The following is a 22238-nucleotide window of genomic DNA, read 5'->3' as shown; positions in this document are numbered from 1 at the left end:
GATATATATACATGTTCCCAGTGGACGTGATAACATTAACACGTTCGCTGTGGGCCACTGTCCGGACAGTCCCGTGACCCTCGCCAAAACTGCGAGGCACTGTCTGGCAGTGCCGATACGTACAATGCATTGCTTATTCGTTTCGCTTGTCACGTGCTGCGATCTTGTGGGAATTGTCGGAAACTTTTCAAGCTTGTTCTAGATGAAATATACTTACTTTCTGATACGTCAGTTCGTCCTGGAAATGCGGGCCTACTGTCCCGACAGTGCCAGCGAAACAGCTAAAATTTCACATGTTTATTGCTATTATGAACCAGTAGGAAAACAATAAAACACGTGTTCCTAATTTCTTTTCCCTTGTGTTATTGTTTTCGTGAGCAGACGTATTAGCAGCTAGGCTTGTTTACAAATTAGATAGGTTATTACTACTAAATTAAAAGTAAGGAAATCTTTTACAGGTATTGCGATCTATATGTGTGGTGTCAATATTTTGATTGTACACAGTATACACATATTTTGCTTTTTTGTATTATATTATATTTTGTATACAGTATGTATTGTCTCCTTAGTAAATTCATTCAAACGATACTTTTATTTGTTTTACTGTGAGGACAGCACGCTGCGGCGATCTGCACCGCGGGCTCTGTGGGTGTTTTACGCTATGTGCGGGACTACTGTCCGGACAGTAGCGTTGTCTAGCAACGGAACCTGATGCATATCAAAGTTGATTGAAGTATTCTTGCTACTTTTGGACATCACACAACACATTTGGTAAGTTATAGTTAAATGTTATATAGCCCGTCATATGTTAACATAAATGATGCCATGCCAAAAATGCGGGCCACTGTCCGGACAGTCCTGATGATTACGAATGCACAAAAACGTAATTTAATCGAATATCATTATTTTATAGCGCATCAAACCAAAATAACACCAACTAAACGAAAATCGCAAGTTCGAATTTTGCCGCATATCGGATACATCATTGGCCGCTCTTGCCGCAGAGAACGTGTTAAATGGCTAGAACACATAATATCCGCTTCGGTCATGTCATTGTGAATGTGTTAATCATGGAAATCAATTAATTTAATTAAAAATGCAAATTTGTTCAGTTTTATAATAAATATTTAATCTGCACATAAAATATGTAAAGATAGTTTACTTCGGTCTTTGACACAAATTAACTTACACACCTAAATAAAATCTTACAGTGCAAATTACAAGACAAATTTACTAATCTGTAAATTTCCTAAAAAAAAAAAAAAAAAAAAACACACATAAACAACAATAACGATTTCAGTTCTTTGGCAGTTCTTGAGTTCACTTCCACGCCTGTTTCAGAGCTTTTCTTGCTGCTAACCTCTTAGTCATGAAGGCAGAGACTGTCAGTCCCACCAGCACAGCAGTTATCAAGATATAGTCAAAGTCTTCTTTCAACATGTCAAATGTTTTTGAAGGAGCTACACGGGTGTAAAATAAATCTGAAAAAGACAAATCATCTAAATATCTAAATGACCATAAAAATAATCAATGACTGTAATATTGTCAAGTCCATTCAATAGTTTAACACATTCAATTTTACAAACATAAAAGTCACTCTGGCCGAAAAATCAATTAACTGACTAAATATATAGAACATCATAAAGATGTATTAACAATAAATGTAAACAGTTTAAATCAGAATATCTAAAACTGTAATAGTCATCATAATATTTAATGATTTTTAAATTTAAAATGTTACTAAGTACAAGTAGAAACTTGTTTGAATTACCTCAAATCATTTTACAAGAATTCAAATTAAGTAATATCCAGAATATAATTTCTTAGCATTCACAAATAGTTGCAGGAGTTGAAAATTTCCTGACAATTATTATGGTTTTATCGAGATGTGTGATTTAACAGTGGAGTAACTAAGGAAGGGGGTGAGGGGATTGAGTCCCAAAGCCTAAAATAGACTTTAAAATGTTTAAATGTATCAGCAAACCAACTTTTTTTTAAATACAGCATTTAAAAATGATTTTCATTCAATAAATTATATTGAAATAAATCTATATTTATTCCATAGCCCTCATCGGTTGGTGTGATCTTCAATCAGATTCGTCTTCTCCAAAGGCGAGTCCTAGTCGCCAACATATACCACTTAGTCTAAATATGTTGAAATTAAAATGTGAGTGACTAATGAAATGTTCAAATCAAAAAGTAAGAATCAGACAAAATTACACAGTCATTCTATGTTTGGATATTCATAGTGTGTGTTTTATAGAGAGAAATTATTTTATAGTTTTAATTTTCCATGAATAAATGTTACATCAACAGAATCAAATCTTGTTATTAAAAAATATAGATGAGAAGATTTTTTTCCCCATAGGACAAGAATCTGAGGAAATCCTTCACTACACTTAGTTCTAGAAAGGACCTTTGCCTTTTGTGCTTGCTTCTGAGTGACAGAATAGTCAGGATGGGTAAGGTTGAGGGTAGAGCCACTTTATGTCATGATCCTATGAGGAGGGATAGTGAAATGAAATGAAATATAAGTTTATTTCCACACTCTTCATATTGGTACAGAGATTACAAATATGTTTGCAAATAATGAATTAGTTAACAAAGAAATTAAAAACATTGTAATTTCTAAATATATATTTTATTGGAAATTAGCCTACATGGGCAAGCAGCCTGTACGTAGGCTAGAGACGCTAATGGCAAATTGAAAGAGCTTCAATAACAATTTACATTAAATAATCCGACAAAAAAAAAATGAAGTAATTATCAACTTGAAATGAAGATGAATGACAGGTGGTGTCTTGAGGGGGGGAAGGGGTGAGAGAAAGGACCAAGGTCAAGCCCGCCCGTATTTCAGACAAGGCCTCGGCTCCCTCAAGGCCAATCTGCAGAAGGAATAAATTAACGTTTTTCTTACAAATTGAAATTGAAGTTGATTCGAATAATTTGGAGTTTTTGCAAATGTTTCTGAACAATACATGGGAAATATAAAAGGAATTTGTTATTGAAAATGATTTAACTAACCTTGTAACAGGTATACCGACATTAATTGCGACATTATATGGTATTATATATATATATATAAAAAAAAAGGAGACCCAACCCAGGTCGCTAACTACCGCCCAATCTCTCTACTTCCTTCAATTTCAAAAATCATAGAGAAAATTGTACTGTCTAGACTGTTAGATTTTTTTTAAAAAACATAATCTGTTCCCTGATAATCAACACGGCTTTATAGAAGGTAAATCAACATCAACTGCTCTGGTTAGAATCGTTGAGTATCTAATAAGAGCACTAGATAAGGGCGACACAACAACTGCTATCTTTCTAGACTTCACTAAAGCGTTTGATTGCCTTAGTCATGACAAACTCCTCAAAAAACTAGAAAGCCGAGGGATCACAGGAAAAACTGCAGATTGGTTTCGGAGCTACTTATCAGGGAGAACTCAGTCAGTAGAAATAAAAAGTACAGACCAAGGAAAGAAAAAAACAACAACCTCCAGACCTTTGCCTGTTGACAGAGGTGTTCCGCAGGGATCAGTCCTGGGCCCTATCCTTTACATTATCTTTGTGAGTGACTTTCCTGATTACTTAAAAAGGTATTGCTTCATGCTCATGTATGCAGATGACACAACACTCCTGCTACAAAATAAACAACCTTCGACCTTGGAAATAGACACATACATTGCCATAAATATGGCAATAGAATACTGTCAAGCAAACGACCTGGTATTGAATCAAACAAAGACTCAGCAACTAATAATGGGAAGGAAGAAAGAAGAAGTGCTGGAATTGCCGGACGCTGAAAGAATGGACAACGTAAAGTACCTAGGAATATTAATTGACGAATCTCTTTCTTGGAGTGACCATATCAACCAACTATGTGGGAAACTTAGCACAGTTTTATATGTTCTAAGGCGCTTAAAACAAGTTGCTAGCCCAGAAATAGTAAAATGTGCATACTATGCTCTTTTCGAGAGTCACCTGAGGTACGCAATAACTGTCTGGGGCAACTCCTCTAAATTTAACACCCAAAGAGTACTAGTGCTTCAGAAAAAAGCAATCCGTATACTAATGGGAACAGGACCTCTAGAATCGTGTAGAGGTGCTTTTAAACAGCTAAGAATACTAACCTCAGTAGCCCTGTACATCTTAGAAGTAGTTGCATATGCAAGTCAACAACGTCTGACAAGAGGAAATGACGTTCACACTCTCAACACAAGATCCGCACATGACTACATACTTCCCACCCATCGTCTGACTCTCTACGAAAAACAACCCACATATGCTGGTGCAAAATTTCTTAACATCCTGCCACAAGAGTTCAAGAACACCACGGAACAGCAACAACTCTGACGAAAACTGATCGACTGGCTTCTTGACCGGCCTTTTTATACAATAGAGGAATTCCTGAACTGGAAGACTAACTGCCTAACCACATCTCTCGAACCACCGTGATTTATCTCAACTTAAAAAAAAAAATTGTATTTTGCTTAACCCTTTTAACCCCGGCCATTAAATCAAGTGATGTGCCAGAAATCCCAAGCCATTTTCAGACAAAATGTAAGGGTTTTGTAAAAAAAATTCATAAACTCAGTTATTTTTTAAGATATTTAGGTAATTCTTTTTTTGTTTTACTTCTTTATACATGTAGCTTACAGAAATATACAAATAAAATTATTATTTTGAAAGTAATTTTTTTTAATGCATATACATATATAAAAAATAAATAAAAATGAAAAAATTTCAAGTTTGATCATGGAAACCATATAGATAAAAAAATATTTGACACAAAAATACCCATTTAATTTATGATATATTTAATCCTTGATAAAAGGAAACAAAAATTATAGGCCTACCTTATTTACAAATTGAGTAACATCAATTTTTGTAAAGCCGTATAAATTTTTCTTTTTGCCATTTCTGGGCAAGGCAATGTAACAAGACCTTTGAAATTCACAGTACTTAAAATAAACATAAAACCAAAGTTATTTCTGACAAAATAACTAAAACTGTTAATAATCTAAATTTTAAAAAAAGTTTTTAAAACAATATTTACATCACTACAAAATGTAAATTTTCAAGATATCCATCACTCAAATCGTCGTCACTAATCACATCCACACCATTTGCAACTAGGTTACTAATTATTGTATTTTCACTTACGGGAGACTTTGAACGATGTCTTTTACTCATTTTTGAAATAAAACAAATAATAAACTAAAACTTTAACTGCCGTACTTTATACTGCTTTAACCTAAAACTGTGAAGAAAACGGAATATTCACAACACGTGATATACAGCTGTCTGCAACAAGCATGAGCAGTCAGTCGAGACGAACTGCAATTGCTCAGTCACAGACTGACAAAATACGAAGTCAAACCATTACAAACTAATATATTTCGATGCAAAATAGCTTTGTGCACAAGTCTGTGAAATTTCAAAGCATTTGGTGAAATAGGTGGCCAGTAAAGTAATAAAAAGTGCACGTCCGCACTATACGGACGTCGGGAGTTGACGCCATTTTTACGACGTCCGTATAGTACGGACGTCGGGGTTAAAAGGGTTAATGACACCATTCTTGTCTCAATGATAATGAATAAAGTATATTGTCTATTGTCTATTGTCTATGAATGTGATGTTTCTGGGAAAATGATATTGTAATATTTATAAATATGAACTAAAAGATGCTTTATGTACAATTGTCGCAAGGAAAGGAGGGAAGATTCATGAAAAAGAGTGTCAGTAGGATAACACTTATTTTTCCTTAATCCTGCTTTTAAGATACATTTTTGCGTTATGTAAAGGGTCTCCAAAACTGATTTTAGTGCGCCACCCCAAGCAATGTTTCCAAATGTAAGAAGAGATTGGACATAAGCGCAATACGTTATTTTAATTTCCTTTTCATTTAAAACATCACTTAATCTTCTGAAAGTGAAAATAAATTTTCTTAATTTTGCTAGAATATAGCCTATATGATCAGACCAATTAAGGCGATGATAAAAAATTACACCTAGATATTTGTAACTTGTAACACATCCTATACTTTTACATCCACATGTTAATCCACAATTTGCAGAATTGTCACATTGATGAATTCTCAAACCATTTAAATTGTAATCTGAACTATTGCTCAAAGAAATAGGACTTTATATCTCTGTCACGTCACCGTGGCAGAAGGGAGGCCCGCTCTGTTCTTCCTCTTCCAATCAAAGCAAGTAGGAGACAGCACTTGCTCATGTTTAGGCTAGCAAAACATGAGAAAATTAATCCTACCAGATGTTAGTGGCATGGTTTTTCAGTACCCAGTTTAGATTAAACTGGAAGGTATAAACCAGCCAGAAGAGAACCTTTATGTGTTGACTTACCAAGCCCGTAGACTGTGACAAGACAGGTGGACTCAAGGCCACTGGGAGAGGTGTGAATTCCAGACACTCGTAGCAGAGTCTGATTGTAGTTGATGATGGCCTCAGGCAAAGTGGGCAGCTCAGGTACGTAGGGAATGACAGCCTCCTCACGCAGATCTGGAGTGGTGGCAAGGGGACGTCGAGGATCCAGTAACACCCAAGGTAACTCAAGAACTCCTCCATTGTCCAAGGCAACTACACACAATGCTAAAGTTAATGACAGACAGGAAGTATAGTTCAGGCATGTAGGGAATGACAGCCTCCTCACGCAGATCTGGAGTGGCGGCAAGGGGACGTCGAGGATCCAGTAACACCCAAGGTAACTCAAGAACTCCTCCATTGTCCAAGGCAACTACACACAATGCTAAAGTTAATGACAGACAGGAAGTATAGTTCAGGTACGTAGGGGATGACAGCCTCCTCACGCAGATCTGGAGTGGCGGCAAGGGGACGTCGAGGATCCAGTAACACCCAAGGTAACTCAAGAACTCCTCCATTGTCTAAGGCAACTAAGGCAACTACACACAATACTAAAGTTAATGACAGACAGGAAGTATAGTTCAGGCATGTAGGAGATGACAGACTCATAACACATATCTGGAGTAGCGGAGAGAGGATGCCGAGGATCCAGTAACACCCACAGTAACTTAACCATATTAATCATATTACAAAAATAAATCTTTCATTGCTCATAAAGAACTTTAAGTAAAGATAAGAATTATGATGGATTAGGAAGAAAAACTACTTCTCAAACCAAAGATTGTATTATTGGGCTGGTTTACACTAAAGAAATTGACACAATTTTGTTACCTAGTATATGTTTGCTGGTAATTCCCTTCTCTGTTATTGTTTCTTTCATCATCTCCACTGAAGCTGGTAGAATATAGGATTGTCTCTCTACCATTGGTTGAATAGGATTCCACACTGATGAGAATGCTATAATCAAACAATAGCTCAGAATACATTTTTAAAATGCAGTAAACAATAAGTAGAGTAACACAATGAATACAGCTAAAATTAGAAAGGTCTGTTGAATCATAACAAAAAATAAAGTCCTTTTGGATCAGTCAAGAGTAGGTAAATTTTGTGAAAGCTGAAACATTATTAAAATCAATATTTATTAGTTACTTGAACCATAAAAAATAGCCCCCTAAAGGGAGGGAATCCTTGTATTGTTGATTGCATGAGATTTACTCTACTATTTATTCTACATGTACTCAATATTTGGAAACTATTCAAGATACAAACATTTTTTGTAAAAAAGTTTAGTATTGTTAAAGGTAATTTTTATTTTGTTTACACTAAACAATTCACCATAGCTGGCCAGTGCAGTATTTTTTCTCAAGGTCTGTACTGCCTAAACCAGAGGTCACAGATAAAATCCGACAGCAGAATCCTCCTTCAATTTAAAAATTTTATACAAGAAAGGTCCAGTCACTTTCTCTATGTTCGTAAAAAATCAAATTAAAGAGACTTTTAAAAAGTTAGATTGGTGACCTTATTGAAATGAAATGGTGTACCAAGCTGGTCAATGAATTTAGCCAAGATATTTATAATATAAATTTTTGTACTGAGTTTCACCTAGTGTAGACTTTTTTGGACAGTTCTCATTTCGACAAGTGTTGTACATCGTGTAGCAAAAGAACTGTGACATAGCACTGAAGATCCTTTGGTAACACTTTTTTGACATCATGTTACAGTTAATTGTAAAATTTAGTTTTTACTCTGTTAAATTATGTACAGGTCTGTGGCTGAAGAGACAGTTTATAATATTTATTTTTGTGTTGTGTTTTAATATAAAATGTTCTCTGTTAAATTTTTATAATATTAATTGTTTTTAAGTGTATTTGTTTGTTTCATCCTGTGAACAAATTTCTTAAACAAGACATTTTATACATAAATTTGGTTAAAATGGACTTGATAGTGACTGACACATAATATATATTAATTTTAATCCACTATAACCACTTCTGGAGTCGATAAGACTGTTCTAAATTTATTTGCCTACTCTACACAATTTCACATTAGTTTTACGAATAATATGAGGAGATTAAACAATCACACAAACATGTACAAAATTAATATATCACCTTGATGCAGACCTACTGATAATTCGATTTTACTTTTATTCTGATCCAGACTAACCTATATATATATTTCCACTTGTAGGGTACTTTATTATGTATGTATGTGTTTCCATAGGATGCAGATTGCTGATAGATTGCATAGGTATTCTTTTATAGATTGAACTTCTAAAAGACAAGATATCATGCCAGTCATTAGTTATTTATTTGACTAATGTCTGCCAATAACGTTTGATTGTGGCTGCAAACATGGCATAAATTCACACATGAGTGATATAGAACTGAAAACTTTTTAACTAATAATAATGTTTTGAGTGAGAGTAATAAAATACATTTGAGCTTTCAAATTTAAAAAATAAATGTTGGTTTAAGACTACCAGTAAGGTTTTGGTACTCAGTGTTTGTGTTAAAGATGGAAAAAAACAGAGAGAAACAATGTATAGGTACACTATCAAAAACAGATCTACCTGTTGTGTTACTCTGTGTCTTCCCCTCGTACAGGTCCAGAGTTGTGATCTCTGTGCGGCGGCTCTTGTCACTGAAATAACTATAGATGACCCAGTTCTCGGAGTGGACTAAGTGGATAGGCTCCAGGCTGCGCTTGTGAACCGCCGAGAACACAACTGACCCACTCACCACGTCAATCAGGTACACACTCAGCACATCTAGACATAATCACATTTTTAAGAATCATTAATTATTCTGGAAAAGTTGCAGTGTCTCAAACTTAATACAACTTTTGCCACTTAAAAAAAATGTATACATAAATAAACCCTCTTCTCTTCAGCCATCACATCTCTTGCCTTTTCCGACAGATCAGATGATAAAGTGATAACCCTTTCAATATCAATGGAACGTAAAAAATGTGTTTATAGTTAAATTTAAATAGATATTTACATATACAGTGTCCACAAAGACATGTCACACTTAGATTGTTTCTAGCTGATCTATTATTGATCGCAGGTCTATGAAAAAGATGTAATTTAAAATAGCTGCTTATAAAGTTTTGTTTTTATTGGTTAAGTTACCCATTGTTGTCACCTAGTTATGTATGGCTGACGTTTTTACAAAAACAGTTATCATGGTAATTTTGCAAAGTCCTGTGTATTTGGTGACTACCATAGTTTATTTGTGTGATTTCAATGCAACGTGAGTATCATCGAGTGTTTCATGAAAAAAAGACTCAGCATTTATTGATGACAAAATGTTTAAGGAAACAGGCAGCTCATTGGACAAAACACGGACTGGTAATCTAAAAAACTAGAGGTAAAACCATAGAGAACATTTAAAACAGTTTTAAAATAAGTCCAAACAGTCTGTACAGAAACGTGGTCGTAAACTAAATGTTCCTAAGTCTACAGTTTAGAGTTTAGAAAAAGTATTTAATTTAATGGTTATAACTCAACTATTGTATGCCTGATGACAAATTAAAGAGGTATTACTTTGCTGTTGAATGGACTGGGTCAAAATGTTATAATCTGCATTGTTTTTAGTGATAAGGTTATCTTTCACTTTTCTGGAAATGTGCATCATCATAACGTTTGTACAGAGTGGGCCAGATAAAACCGGTCCCGAGCGAGTTTACGTAATACTCATACAATGCGTACAGGAAACTGAAAAAGTGACTAGGCGAAATAAAAAAAATACATAATATTAAGTAGGCATGCATTTTTAATCCATGCAGTATACGCCGACAAGATGTTCGAGAAATTCCGACTTGTTGCGATAATCGTCGTGTTGACTTTGAAGGACTCCTTCCAATAATGGTCTGTACATTGGCCACAGCTTCTGGTGTTCGTACAGTTGGTTGTTTGTCTCTCTTCATATTGGACACATTGCCTGTTGTACGCCACTTTTTAATTAAATCCTGAATGGTTGATTTAGCAGGAACTCGACCTTCAGGATACTTCTCAAGAAACTTTTCACGGACCGACATTATTGAAGTTGTACGAACATATTCCTCCACTATGAAAACACGCTGTTCTATTGAATACGGGCATGATCCACACTGCTCGGTCAAACACTCAAGCTACACTGACGTGGACAGATAGACAGGACAGGAACGGACGGCAGACAGTAGTGGAAGGGGAAAGGTCAATGTCCCGTCATGCTGTACATCGGCGCGCCTACGCCTCTCGGGACCGGTTTTATCTGGCCCACTCTGTATATTGAACACTTAAAGAAACAAATCAGAACTACGATTGAATGAGTGACCCCAGAAGTCCTATTCAAAGTATGGGTGATCCAAGTTCGCTAGGACATCTGTGAGGCGATTCATGGTGCTCATGTCAAGCTCAGATACACTGATATAAAACTGTTCAAAATACTCATTAATACTATGTTAATCTCATTCTTGTGCTGTATATATTAAAAAAAATAAAGTTATTTAAACGTGTGACATGAATTCGTGTGGACACACTGTATATAAGAGGGGGTACCCAAAAGAAACCGGAATTATTTTTTAAAAGCTATATATTTTCAAATTTTTTTATGAAGAACCTTATCTCCTTCATAATACTCTTCATTACAACTACTACATTTGTCCCACTGGTGTTTCTACTGTTCAAAATGTTGTTTATACTCATCTTTAGAAATGGCTCGCAACTCCTCCCTCGTTTATTCTTGACTCCTTAGACGCTGTCAAATCGGCGTACTTTCATGCCCCTTTTCAAACATGGAAATAAGAAAGGTTGCATGGTGCCAGGTCAAGCAAGTAAGGTGCGTGAGGCAGCGAAACCATGCCATTTTTTAGCTAAAACCTGTCTAACAGAGATGGCATTGTGTTGTCTTAGTGGAAGAACCAGTCTCCTGTCTGCCACAAATCAAGTCTTGCATAAACCTTTAACACTGATGGAGCTCCAACCATGCCATTTTTAGCTAAAAACTGTCTAACAGAGATGGCATTGTGTTGTCGTAGTGGAAGAACCAGTCTCCTGTCTGCCACAAATCAAGTCTTTTTTGACAAACACTGTTGCTCAATATGCTTAAAACTTCCAAATAAAAGGTTAGATTGACACTCTGACCTGGGGGAAACAAACTCGTTTTGATGTTTGATTTGACTTGAATGAGCTTTGTCATCAATCGACATGTCGCTACTTTTAAACTGAGCAAACCACTCGTATACTGTACTTGAGTTTTACCCATAGTGTCATCTTGGTACGCGGTTTTCAACATTAAAACAATTTCAGCAGCATTTTTACATAGTAAATAACAAAATTTGCACGTTGTTCACTTAAACTTGCCATCATGAAAAACAAAACAACACTAGTAAAAACAATCACTGCAGATGAGCGGAACATGCCAGATTGACAATACAGGCGGGACTGAACTGGATATGAGTTGCGCTATACATTTGCTACAGTTGCCTAGTGGCAGATATGTGTACTACACAAGCTCCGCCCACATCAATGCTATTCCGGTTTCTTTTGGGTATCCCCTTGTGTATCATACTGATAATGAACAAGTTTACAAAATTATATTGACTACTTGTGTTTTTCTTTACATATGCTGAAAATGTTTTAGTTAGACTTAGCATGACTGAAGAACAAGGATAAGGAAACACAAAAGCAATATAACTGTGTATACAGTGCAGGCAAAAACAAAATGGTTCACAAAGTAAAAAGTCAAGTTACAGAGAGAACATAAAAATGACTTGTATACAAATAGCATAAAAACAGATTTATGCCGTTAAAGTGTTCAGCTTCTTCAAGGTCTACTTGTAAGGAACATACTGTGAAAACCATGCACTGGAGCCACAATTGTGCAGCAGAAGAAAAATAATAATTATTTATTGTGCATTTGTCTTTGGGTTTGTTGTGTATTTTCAAATATTTGATAACTAATTTATAATCTTTAATAAACAATGTTTGCTCGGTAACAAAGTTCACTATATTTATTTCCTATTGTAATTTAATAAACTAAAATGTGAAAAATACATGACAAATAATATTTATAAATTTTAAAAATGTATTATACTACAAAAATAAATAAAATACTTTTATTAATTCTTAAAAGAAAAATAAGTATAAACTTATTTAAAACATATACAATATGCTTAATAAGTGTAGAATGACATTTAAAAGTATAAAAACAAAGGTAAAAAACAAAAAACACAATGTTAGATGGCAGCTATACAGAGAACCTTCTACGTATGTCCATAAGAAGGGACCTCTCACAGTTTAATCCCTGTAACAATTAATTAATTTTTTAACTAATAACTCATGAGATACACAATACTCTAATAAGGTCCATACAAATTCCTATTATTTTTCTTTTTTATCAATAGAATCAATAACTGATTCACAAAACTCAACTCCAAAATTAGTCACAGATCTTCCTTTTCTGAAGCTGTATTCCTCCTTATGTAGCAAATTATTTTCTTCAGAAATGTTGACAGTTGCGGATGCATTACTCTCTCAAAAAATTTGGGAAAAGACAGATAACAAAGATATAGATAGGTCTGTAATTTGATCACTCTTTTAAGTCACTGCTTTTGTAACAAGGTTTAATTTTTTAAATTTTTACTTGTTCAGAAAAAATAATAAATTAAAGAAAAAATTAATGACATGTATCAGAGGCGTTAATATGCATGATCAAACTTGTTTAGTTATTGGCATCGGTACTTTGTCCCACTCTGTTGAATATTTATTATCAAATGACAATTTAATTGGAGTTTTTTTAGTCCAGCAGTGAAATATGATCTGTATTACAAACAAAATTGGAGTTTAAGTATATAAAATTTTCAACCATTGTTATATAATAATGAGTAAAAGATGTGACATACGTTTTACATACAGTAGAGTCCCGCCTATCCGAACTAATTGGGACCGAACCTTGTTCGGATTGACGGGAAATTCGGACTAGGCGGATTTTTGTTAAATAGTACCATTTATCAACTTTCAAGTGCAATTTATGTGGTTTTAAAACAATTAAAATGCATACAATAATCAAATGCAATAAACAATAGTAAGTACGTATTAAACGTAATAATAATATTACAGCTTCCTGTCTTTGTACGGTAACATCGCGTGGTCGAAACTGAGTGCCATTGTTTGTGCGTAATGAATCTAGTAGAAGCCACCTGTCTGTGGTGGGCTGGGCGAGTTGGTCGGTGACCTTGAAACAGTGTGGCGCGCAAAACTTATTGGACTGCCACTACCTCACCCCTATCCCCTCCACCACCCACCCCGGTGACGAGTGGCGAGACGACAGTTTAGTGCAGCCTTCCATACGCGCAGCACGTGCTCTTACTGTGTATTCTGTAGTTTGAGGTTTGCAGTTTTGTTTGTTTCTTTGCTCTGCTCTGTGCGTATATTCCGATATCATTATGGCTAGTAAACGTAAACACAACTCGTTGTACGTTAAAAGAAAAACTCGAAGTTCTCAAAAGACTAGACAATGGTGAAAGTGCTACTCAACTTTCAAATTGAATTTGGTGTCGGTAAAGCGACGGATCAGTGACTGGAAAAAGAAGCGGGCAAAATTTGAACAATTTTGCTCTGTTACAAGTGAAAACACTCTAGAAAAAACGTCAAACTACTACTGTGTCATCGTATGACAAACTCGATGAAGCACTTTACTTGTTGGTTTTCTCAAGAGAGACAAAAAGGCATTTCCCATTACCGGCCCTCTTATTAAAGAAAAGGCGCTTCTACTAAACATCCTTATGGGAGGCGATCCGTCATTTTCGGCTAGTTGCGGTTTTTTAGATCGGTGGAAAAAAAGGCACGGTATCAGACAACTGACTGTAACTGGCGAAAAGATGTCTGCAGACAGCAACGCAGCCGCAGAGTATCTTCAGGAGTTCAAAGAAATTACATCCTCCTACTCACCCCAGCAAGTGTACAACGCTGATGAAACGGGGCTAAATTTCAAAGCGTTGCCAACAAAGAGCCTAGCTTCAAGAGAAGAAAAGTCCGCTCCAGGATTTAAAATGGATAAGCAACGACTAACCGTATTAGCATGCAGCAACGCTTCCGCCACCAATAAGATACCTTTGATGGTTATCGGTAAATCCAAAAAACCTCGATGTTTTAAAAACATGAATATGAACGCTCTGCCGGTTTACTATAAAAACCAAAAGAAAGCTTGGATGGATCGTGCTTTGTTTCAAGAATGGTTTGAGAAACAATTTGTGCCCAAACGTGAGAGCCTACAATGAAGAAAATGGACTGCCTGATAGAGCGTTGTTACTCATAGATAACGCTCCGTCCCATCCGGATGACTTAGAGCTGGTTATTGGTGATATAAAAGCCATTTTTCTACCACCGAACGTTTACTTCGATCATACAACCAATGGACCAAGGAGTTCTACAAGCGTTGAAGCAAAATTATTGGAAAAAGCTGCTCCGAAGCCTGCTTGAGGAAAATGAAGACCTCACAATTCTCCAAAAGCTTAAGAAAATCACGATCAAAGATGTAATTTTCCTGGGTGGCAGAGGCTTGGGAGAACACAAACGTAGGAGCTCTGCAGAAATCTTGGAAAAATCTTTGGGCCTGATCTGCAGTTTGTTGAAGAGGTTGTTCCACCGGTAAATGAATGCGAACTTCTTCCTCTTGTAAAAAAAAATACCGGGATGCGAAAATGTAGAGAAGGAGTGTGTTGATGAGTGGACGGCTGTAGATGACAAAGGCTTCGAGGAGTACACAGACGAAGACATCGTGGCACAGGTGCAAGGAGTAGTCCCAGCTGATGACTCATGTAGCAGTGAGGATGAGGAGGGACGCCCAAACTACCGATATTGTTCCACACCAGCGCAGCTGCAAGTGCCTTTGACCTCGCTCTACGCTACGTCGAGCAACATGCCGCTGCTACTCCCAATGACGTAATGTTCATTCGGCGTTGGCGAAACATTGCATCGTCCAGTTGTTTTTAGTGTGTTGCGTCAAAAGAAGATCACTGACTTTAGGTCTTAAGAAAGTGTTGGGTTTTGCAGTGTTTTGTTTTACGTTTTTATCCCTTATTGTGTCCAAGTTAAAGTACAAATTATTTGCTGCTAAGCCTTGCGTAGGGGTTTGTACATTATAAATACAGTACAGTACAGTACTATGTTTCATTTATTAACAGTATAAATTCCGTACAATGTATGTATTCATCTAACGTTTCAAATGTAATTTCAGTTTCTATATGTCAGTAAGTAAATGCTTTGAGAAATAAAACTTACGTTTTTACTATAATAACTGGTTTTAATTTATTTTCCTGCCTTTTAGCAATTGTATATTTTCTCCTAGCCGTGTTCGGATTAGGCGGATTTTCGGGATTGGCGGGGTTCGGATCGGCGGGACTCTACTGTATTAGAACATTTCCCTCAATGTAATGGTAAAGTTTTGATTTAATGTTTTCCACTTTTTTCCAACTTCTTTATTTATAATATTCCTAGTGGTTATTACTGGCATTCTGGGATTTTCTTAATAAACCACGATTGTAAGTGCATTCTGTTTGTATTATTTATATATTTAACTCCTTTTCTTTGTTCAAAACTGATTTCATAGTTTGATCTTTAGTGTTTATTACAACTTTACTTAGGCTTAAAACATGATTATCCTACATTATTGATGGCCTTTTTTTACAACACCCTTAGTTGTAGTTGTAGTTAACCCAATTTGTATTTGGTTTGAAAGGATAATAAGATTTTGGACATTTTCCGTCGTTATATGTTACAGCATGTATGTTGGGGGGGGGGGGTGGGGGGGGGGGGGGGTGGGGGGGGGGGGGGGTGGGGGGGGGGGGGGGTGGGGGGGGGGGGGGGTGGGGGGGGGGGGGGGTGGGGGGAAAGAACTAATTTTTAACATATCTGGCAAAGGAGATCTTTGAAACAAACCAAGTCCAAAGAGGAAAATAAATATTCATGGAATTGGACAGCCATGCACATGAGGACATGCAAGATTTACTGAGGAACAAGTATCTGCTGCAAAAAATTACAAAGCTGTCAACAAGAATTTGATAGATGGCTTTTAAAGTTTTATTTCTGGTATGGAGAACGTGGTCAGTGGTGTGAAACAGGAAAAGTAATGCAGGTACGCTTTATTAAACCACTCGGTGTTCTTTTGATGAGCAAGATAAGACAACCTCACAGGACAGCTTACTGCAAATAAGTACTAGTCATTTTAGATTAGTACTCTCAGAAATTTGTAAAAAAAGAAAATGAAATCATATGATAAAAATCAAATTGCATTAAGAACCACATTAAGAAAAATAAGTATTGGTACTGATAAATCTATACAGTGGGGAAAAGTAAAACCTGGTATGAAGAGCACAACATTTAAATTTAAGTTTAAAATGAAAGTGAACCTTTGTTCAGCATAGTCAAGGTTCACTTTTTGTCATCAAAATTGGAGGAAGGCTAAGTAATGGCAAAGTGAACTGCTTTGGGTTATGTTGCGAGCATAACACTACTCTGACTCCAAGTGGCTGACTCTGCTTTCTTTATGGGATGATCACTAGTCCAGTCATACCTCTTAGGAGGAACAGTAATGATAGCTCAATCTATAATGGGAAATTTTCATGAATATTTATATCCTAATTTGGAATTAAGAAAACTCCATCATCTTAGTAAGGACCAGGCCTGTCTTTATTACTTACAGTTCCAATTAGATATGACTAAAGATTTTAAGTCAGTGCAGAAAACAATTGATTTGAGGACCTTGTCAATAGCTACATTACGGAGTTAAACAAACAGGCTGGATGAATGTCCAATTCCCTAAATTAATTTTGAATGGTATTTCATCAGGAGGTTTCAATTATACCGCTCACGGCCTCCACTTAAAACAACAGATGGTAAATCAAAATTAGCTATATGTAAATTTTAAATGGCCTCTTTCCATGGGTGGCAGTCATAGGAACAAATCTGGAAAATTAGAACAAGACTTGTGTCTCGACTACAAATTCCCAAACCGAAAAATCAATCGCTCAGCGACTTTGAACAGATGAGTGAATTTCCTCGACTAACCTAACAGCTAAAAACTTTAGGGGAGAGTTCAAATGGAGGAGGACAGCAGCAGATGGCAGTTCAACTCATGATGATTTACAACTTTTACAATTACCCCAAGTGTCCAGTATCAGTGTTGAAAGTCAGCTCCTTTTGCTCTCACAATGGGCTTTAGGGATTAATGGGTCCAAGTGGTTTGTTGAAGCACTAGATTCCTCTCAATCAGCTTACTGTGTAAATGCATAAGTTAATTGATGAAGAGATTGTAAACATGCGTTCTGTATTATCTCCGTTGTAATCTAGTACACACATAGTGGATTAGTGGATGGACTCCAGTAATTTCTTGGTTTTTTCTACATCCTGTAAATAGTTGTCCGTAAAATTAAATAAAATTTATTTATGTTTCAAAAAACTGAATCAATGTCCCGCTAAACAACCTTTTTAACTTAGGACAAAAATATTCACGAAAGTACTAAACACAGGTCAAAGTGGAACGGATTTTTTACCTGTGCATTGTAACATTCAAAAGTATTAAAAGTAAAGTTTGAAATTTTTGGAAATAATAATTAAAAGTTTCAATGCCAATCCAAAAATTATTTGCTTGAATTGAGGCATAATGTTGCATGAGGAAAATATAAATGTGTTATATAAAACAAAATAACCCACACTTCTTAGAATTAGCGGGATATGGTTATTTTTTAGAAATGCCATCAAGGGGTGGTTCATTGCATTCCTCGTCCATGGAATCTTATCTCTCTTATAAAAAGTAAGGAAAATGATTTTAAAATATATTTTAATGAAGAAACTATGTTTTTGAAAGGATCCGTTTGTAGAAATAGAATGTTTAAAAATCTACTAGTTGGTTTTCTATATATAGAATCCCTGGGAGTATTGCATCACTAAATTGTTTGTTTTTAATTAAATTCAGGGCCCTTTTAAAATTTGTTTACAAAAGGAAAACTCTAAAAAAACGAAGTAATTATTGACAGCAGATTATCCAAATATGAAATTGTGTTGGTGGATGACTCTTAAAACTACAGTCCAAGTACTTTTGAGAACCTAATCATCTAGTTCAGGTTTTCCTCACCTACATGTTGAAGGCAACCTACAAGAATTACTAAAGACCTCTAAAACATGTATTCGACAATATTTTATAACAAGTGTTGTAAACTATGTACAGACAACGTCTATATAGAATTATTGACCTAGGTTTGGTCCTGAAATCATAATGCTTATACTTGTTCATGTCCTGGCCTAAGAGGCAAAAAATATCAAACAATAAAAATAAACTCTTATACTTAAAAAAAATCTTAAAAAAACGATTATTTCCAATAAAAAAAAGTTCCTTATTTGTGGACAGACTATCCTGGTTATACTTGAACTACTTATATTTCTTGACAAGTCCTGGTTGAATGAGAGTTATAAAAAGATTTTTTAATCTATAATCAAGCTGTACTACTTTGATGGAAATTTCTATCCGCTGTCAACGTTGCTATCCTCTTCCAAGCAAAGGTAGAAAAACCAAAGAAAATGGGATTTACTCAGGGAATCATAAAATTCCTCTGAAAATTAAAAGAAGGGCTTCATAATTCAATCTCAAAGTACTGTACAAGATCCTTTATTTTCTCACAGTATATGTCCAAAAAATATAAACAAAGTGTTACAATAAGGTTGTTTGTGGCGTAAAAAAAAAGCGAAGAAAATCGTGTAATAGTTTCTATATATATAATAGAATTTCTAAAAAACAAAACTAAGGCAATGTTGGAATGTAGTTTAAAAGATGAACTAGGTCCTTAATAAAATCAGTAAAAATGAACAATTTAAATTAAAGATTAATGATAAAGAGATAGATGACTCCTGATATACTGTAGCTAAACTTTGTCAGAACAATCAATATATCAAAATATAGTAGAGATATTAAAAGTTTCACAAAAGTTCCTGTCACATTTACCCCCTTCACATTTATCCTTACATGTGAACAAAATGACATTGGAGTTGCCAAGTTTTTTCACCCCCACTAACAAACACTGAGGTCCAAAAATATAATTTTAAATCTGAGCAACAGTAGTCTTTCAAGTGGAATGGGATAGGAGATACCCATAATAAGATTACTTAAATGGTCCTGTTGGATAACAATCTCTGATGTAACTAAGTGGACTTATAAATAAGTATCCCTTATGTGTAAGGAATTTTTTCCTGAAACTATTAGAAAGTTATCAGAAATTCTACCCAATAACACAAACAAGGGTTCACGTCAGTGAAATAAACAATTTATAGGACCAATTTCCTCTTCTAAAGTTTCGATATCAATAAATTTATGATAAAAAAAAAAAAAAAAAAAAAAAAAAAAATTATCCATAGCAAGACTTTTTCAGACTTTTTATGAATCTAATAACAAATTATGTTAAAGAGCAGTATGGCTTTAGGAGAAAAAAATTCTAGTACACAAGGCAGCCTCTTTTCTCTTTCGTAAACTTAGTACGCATTGAAGCCTTGGATGAGTCAAGTTACAACTGCAGGGAGTTTTTCCTGGTCGACTTATCCTAAGGCTTTTTGATTGTGTAAACACACCCACACACTATTGTTTTTGCTGACCAACTAGTTAAGAAGAATGGAGGTGTCAAAGGCACAGCTCCTTTTTTTTACAACTTTATTAATATTCCTTATTATATTTTAACTCGTAAACAGAGGACAGTTATTACTAATAAATTTACAGCGAAAATATTATTTCTAATTTGGGCAGATGTAAAACATGGGGTGTACCCCAAGTGGTCAATATTAGGCCCATTGTTTAATTCATTATCTATGTCAACTGACCTGCCAAATTACCTATTCCTAAAGAAGGTTTTGGTAGCCTCTTTTTATATTGCATGATTGAGCTACAACTTGCTTTAATTAAGACGGAAAATGTGTCCCCTGTTAAGTGAACCTTAGAACTTTAACACCAAAGATGTCATTGGACAAACTTCACAAATATTTTCCTATACTCACGGTCCTGTTGTTAAATCCGAGACAAGGGACTAATACAATTACGCTTTAAATTAAGAAATGATAAATTTTTGTGTCAAACTACTACTACTAACTACTGGCCCGGGGCGTAAACAAAATCTCAGTCGATTCTATTGCCTCGTCTATGAGCCTCTTCCACGCCACCCTGTACTTTCCGCCAGATCCAACAGACCCTCCACAAAAGCGCATCCGGGTTCACATCTATTCGACACACTTGATCGGCACGACCATCTTATCTTTTGGCCTACCCAAAGGGCGCCACATTCCCTGTCAGTACCAACCATCGCCTGTGTAAGACCTCTTATTAAACCTTCGTGGCCCTCCTGTTCTTCTCTGAATGTACAATGTCCTAGCCAGCTAATTCCCTCTTTGCCTTCACCAAAGCCACAATATCAAGGATCTTGGTAATACTATTTGTCGTAATTCCTCTTATTTTTTCTTTATTCGCCACACCCCATTCAGGGAATCATCCACATATTGGTCCACAATATTTTTCCGGGTTTTGGACCATAGTGGTCCAAATAATTTTTGTAAGAGGGTTTAGTAATAATACACACGTAGTAAAAATTTTTAGGCCATACATTTAGTATCACTAAATTTAAATTTTTTCCAACCAATATCAATAGAAAAAGGTTAAATAAAGAAACTTAATTCAACCAGAATATGCTTTTGAGTATACCTAGTCTCGAATAACATCTTTGGAACGTTGGGTTTCGCTGTATTATTAATAGCCCCATGTATACTCGATGTTGAGTCTTATGGATACTTAACTTTGGTGGGTGTAACCTGCTTTCAGATGTGCAAAAAACTCTTTATTAGTCAAAAGTCCAATTTATATAGAACATCAACTTGAGGTCATTGCAAACTCAAGAACAACATGGTAAGACCGTTCATTTAAAAAATTTAACATCCCTTACTTTGCCGATGGTATATACATTTTTGAAATGGCTTTAAATTAGGTACATAAGAATCCTGATCAATTCTGAAAAATACAACCATTTAATGCATAAGATACCCACACCAAGAAATTGGTAATTTAGTTTCAATATCCGGCACATAAACTAAAGAAATCGTTGAAGACTTAGTCACTCCCCTCTTTATCTAGGTTTGATAATTATATAATAATATTCCACAGGGGCATATAAAAAACTCCCTTATCTACATTTAAGCTAAAAAATTATAAAAAAGAAGTACTTTGTCTATAAAAAACATATTATAGTATAAATGAATTCCTTCTGACAGATCGTGTTTATGATGATAAACGAATAGTAAAAAAATAATATCTTCAAAAGATCTTACAATAGGTTTTAGCTTAGATTTAATCAATGTTTTCTTTTTTAATGTTTTATTTAGATTCAATGTGTCAAAAGTTATTTTTTTATAAGTATGAAAAATAATGTTTTAGAAATAAGTTTAGTTATGTAGTTTTTAATCATTGACTATGTACCAGTTTTTATTACATTGTGATACCAGAAAACGTATTGTACAATAAATATTTGTCTATTGTCTTATTGTCTAATCTTTTATAACTTTTGAACAAGAAGTTTCATGAATATGCATGTCAAGAAATGGTAAAAAATTAAATACAAAATGTTAGAACCATTTTTAGACTTCTTTTGTATTACAAAAACTTCGTAAAAATGCACATTTTATGTGTAAAAAAGTTACCATGAGTAGATGCACAGATGGAAAAATCATAAACATAGGGGTCGATCTTTTTCTCAAAACTCAATTATACAGCTTTAGTAAATATAAACTTTCAGCTAAATTAATTTTGTGATCTCGAATAATAATTCTTCCTAGGTGTGTGA

The 22238-nt window shown here is 35.1% G+C and overlaps 1 protein-coding gene across 1 annotated transcript; it reads right to left on the bottom strand.

The window, feature by feature from the left end:
* Positions 1–1103: 1103 nt before the first annotated feature.
* Positions 1104–10427, bottom strand: LOC124363462 (ER membrane protein complex subunit 1-like). Its single transcript, XM_046818711.1, has 6 exons — positions 10244–10427; positions 8959–9156; positions 7218–7343; positions 6653–6759; positions 6369–6495; positions 1104–1481 (listed from the first exon to the last, which is right to left on the bottom strand). The coding sequence occupies exons 1-6, from the start codon at positions 10425–10427 to the stop codon at positions 1321–1323; spliced, it is 903 nt and encodes a 300-aa protein (XP_046674667.1). The 3' UTR covers positions 1104–1320.
* Between the last annotated feature and the right edge of the window lie 11811 nt (positions 10428–22238).

This window comes from Homalodisca vitripennis, chromosome 5 (assembly GCF_021130785.1).
Source record: "Homalodisca vitripennis isolate AUS2020 chromosome 5, UT_GWSS_2.1, whole genome shotgun sequence".
NCBI classification, from domain to species: domain Eukaryota; kingdom Metazoa; phylum Arthropoda; class Insecta; order Hemiptera; family Cicadellidae; genus Homalodisca; species Homalodisca vitripennis.
The sequence above is the reverse complement of the archived record's forward strand: the minus strand, read 5'-3'. Positions and strand labels throughout refer to the sequence as shown.